The 2,138-nt window shown below is 68.7% G+C and overlaps 1 protein-coding gene across 1 annotated transcript; it reads right to left on the bottom strand.

Annotated features, from left to right (window-relative positions):
* Positions 1-34: 34 nt before the first annotated feature.
* LOC121331661 (protocadherin gamma-B5-like) lies at positions 35-2,134 on the bottom strand (the record flags this gene model as incomplete). The annotated part of the gene is made up of 1 exon (XM_041396279.1): positions 35-2,134. A coding segment is annotated over one exon (2,100 nt), but the record flags the coding sequence as incomplete, so codon positions are not given.
* Positions 2,135-2,138: the final 4 nt, after the last annotated feature.

The following is a 2,138-nucleotide window of genomic DNA, read 5'->3' as shown; positions in this document are numbered from 1 at the left end:
TCTGGGGAAAAAGATAAAGCCTGTTAAGAAAGGCTCAAGGAGAAGACCAGGACCTTACGGTTTTACAGACCTGCGGTAGGTCGGGTTTGGCAGACACTTCTCCCCCGAAAGCGCTGCTGTTGGAGCTCGGCTTCTCGCAGGAATCGCCGCCCAGCAGCTCCTCCGCCGACAGGACGGGCACCGGCGGCGGCGGCGGCGGCCAAGCGGCCTCGGGCACGGCGCGGGCCGGCGCCGGCACGCACAGGTTGTAGGAGTAGGGCAAGGTGCCCTCGCAGAAGTCGGCCGGGAAGGCGGCGCCGGCCAGCGAGAAGCGCTGCGCGCCCAGGCAGCGCAGCACGGCGGGCGGCCCGGCCCGGCGCAGCCGCGCCAGCACGGCCAGCGCCACGCTCAGCACCAAGAGCGCCGACAGCAGCGCCAGCGCCAGCACCAGGTAGAACTGCAGCTCGGCCGCCGCCGCCGCCGCCGCCTCGGCGCCCGCCGGCCGCTCGCTCAGCTCCGGCAGCGCCTCCTGCAAGCTCTCGGCCAGCACCACGTGCAGCGTGGCCGTGGCCGAGAGCGCCGGCTGCCCGTGGTCCTTCACCACGGCCACCACGCGCTGCTTGGCCGCGTCCCGCTCGGACACGGCGCGCGCCGTGCGCACCTCGCCGCTGTGCAGCCCCACGCGGAACAGCGCCGGCTCCGACGCCGGCACCAGCTCGTAGGACAGCCACGCGTTGCGCCCCGCGTCCGCGTCCACCGCCACCACCTTGGCCACCAGGTACCCGGCCTCGGCCGAACGCGGAACCACCTCGAAAGGAGTCGCCGCCGCTCCCGGAGCCTCTCCCGCCGCCGCCGCGGCTCCGCCTCCCGCCGCTGCCGGCCACAGCACCCGGGGCGCGTTGTCGTTGCGGTCCAGCACGAAGACGCGCACCGTGGCCGTGGAGCTGCGCGCCGGCGAGCCGCCGTCCTGCGCCCGCACGGCCACCGTGAACTCGCGCAGCTGCTCGTAGTCCAGGGAGCGCTGCGCGTACAGCGCGCCGCTCCGCGCCTCCACCGACACGAGCGGCGCCGCGCCCGCCGCGCCCGCGCTGCCGCCCGCCAGCCAGTAGCTCACGCGCCCGTTGGCGCCCGCGTCCGCGTCCCGCGCCTGCACGCGCAGCACCAGCGCGCCCGCCGCGTTGTTCTCCGCCACGTACGCGCTGTACGCCGCCTCCTCGAACACCGGCGCGTTGTCGTTCACGTCCGACACCTCCAGCACCAGCTCCGTGCTGCTCCGCAGCGCCGGCCTGCCCCGGTCCCGGGCCACCACCGTCACGCGGTGCTCGGACGCCTGCTCGCGGTCCAGCGGTCCCGTCGTCACCACCTTGTACGAGCCGCCCGACGACGCCACGATCGACAGCGGCGCCTCTCCCGACAGCTCGCACGACACCTGACCGTTCTCGCCAGAGTCTCTGTCCCGAACTTTCACCAGAGCCACCACGGTGCCTGTCGGTGAATCCTCTGGCACGGGGCTCGACAGTGAAAGAATGGTGATCTCGGGCGCGTTGTCATTCTCGTCCGTGATGTCGATCTGCACTTCGCAGTGATCAGTGAGCCCGCCGCCGTCCCTTGCCTCCAGACGGAAGCTGTATTTACTCTGTCCCTCGAAATCGAGGGGACCCGACGTCCTGACCTCGCCGCTGTCGCTGTCAATTGTGAACAACGTGTGGATGCTTTTTGGGACGTTTCCGAAGGAGTAAAAGACTCGCCCGTTGGAGCCCGCGTCCGCATCCGTCGCCTCCACCCGCAGCACGAGCGACCCCGCCGGCTGATTCTCCGCCACTCGCACCTCGTAGACACTTCTGCCGAACACGGGAGGGTTGTCATTTAAATCCGTCACGTTGACGCGAACCTGGACAGTCCCAGACTTCGCAGGTTCCCCGCTGTCCACTGCTGTCAGTACCAGATCAAAGGAACTCTGCTTCTCTCTGTCCAGCTCTCTCTCCAGCACCAATTCCGGCTGGTTTTTTCCACCAGGACTCTCCTTCACGGCCAAAGTAAAGGACGGATTTCTGGTTAGCTGGTAAATCAAAAGAGAGTTACTGCCCACATCCATATCGCGGGCCATTTCCAACGGAAAACGAGCACCGGGGAGCGTCCATTCACCAATCTCCAGTTCC

Source organism: Onychostruthus taczanowskii, unplaced genomic scaffold (genome assembly GCF_017590055.1).
Source record: "Onychostruthus taczanowskii isolate IOZ18803 unplaced genomic scaffold, ASM1759005v1 scaffold1284, whole genome shotgun sequence".
Taxonomy (NCBI): Eukaryota; Metazoa; Chordata; class Aves; order Passeriformes; family Passeridae; genus Onychostruthus; species Onychostruthus taczanowskii.
This window is presented reverse-complemented; position numbering and strand designations above follow the sequence as displayed.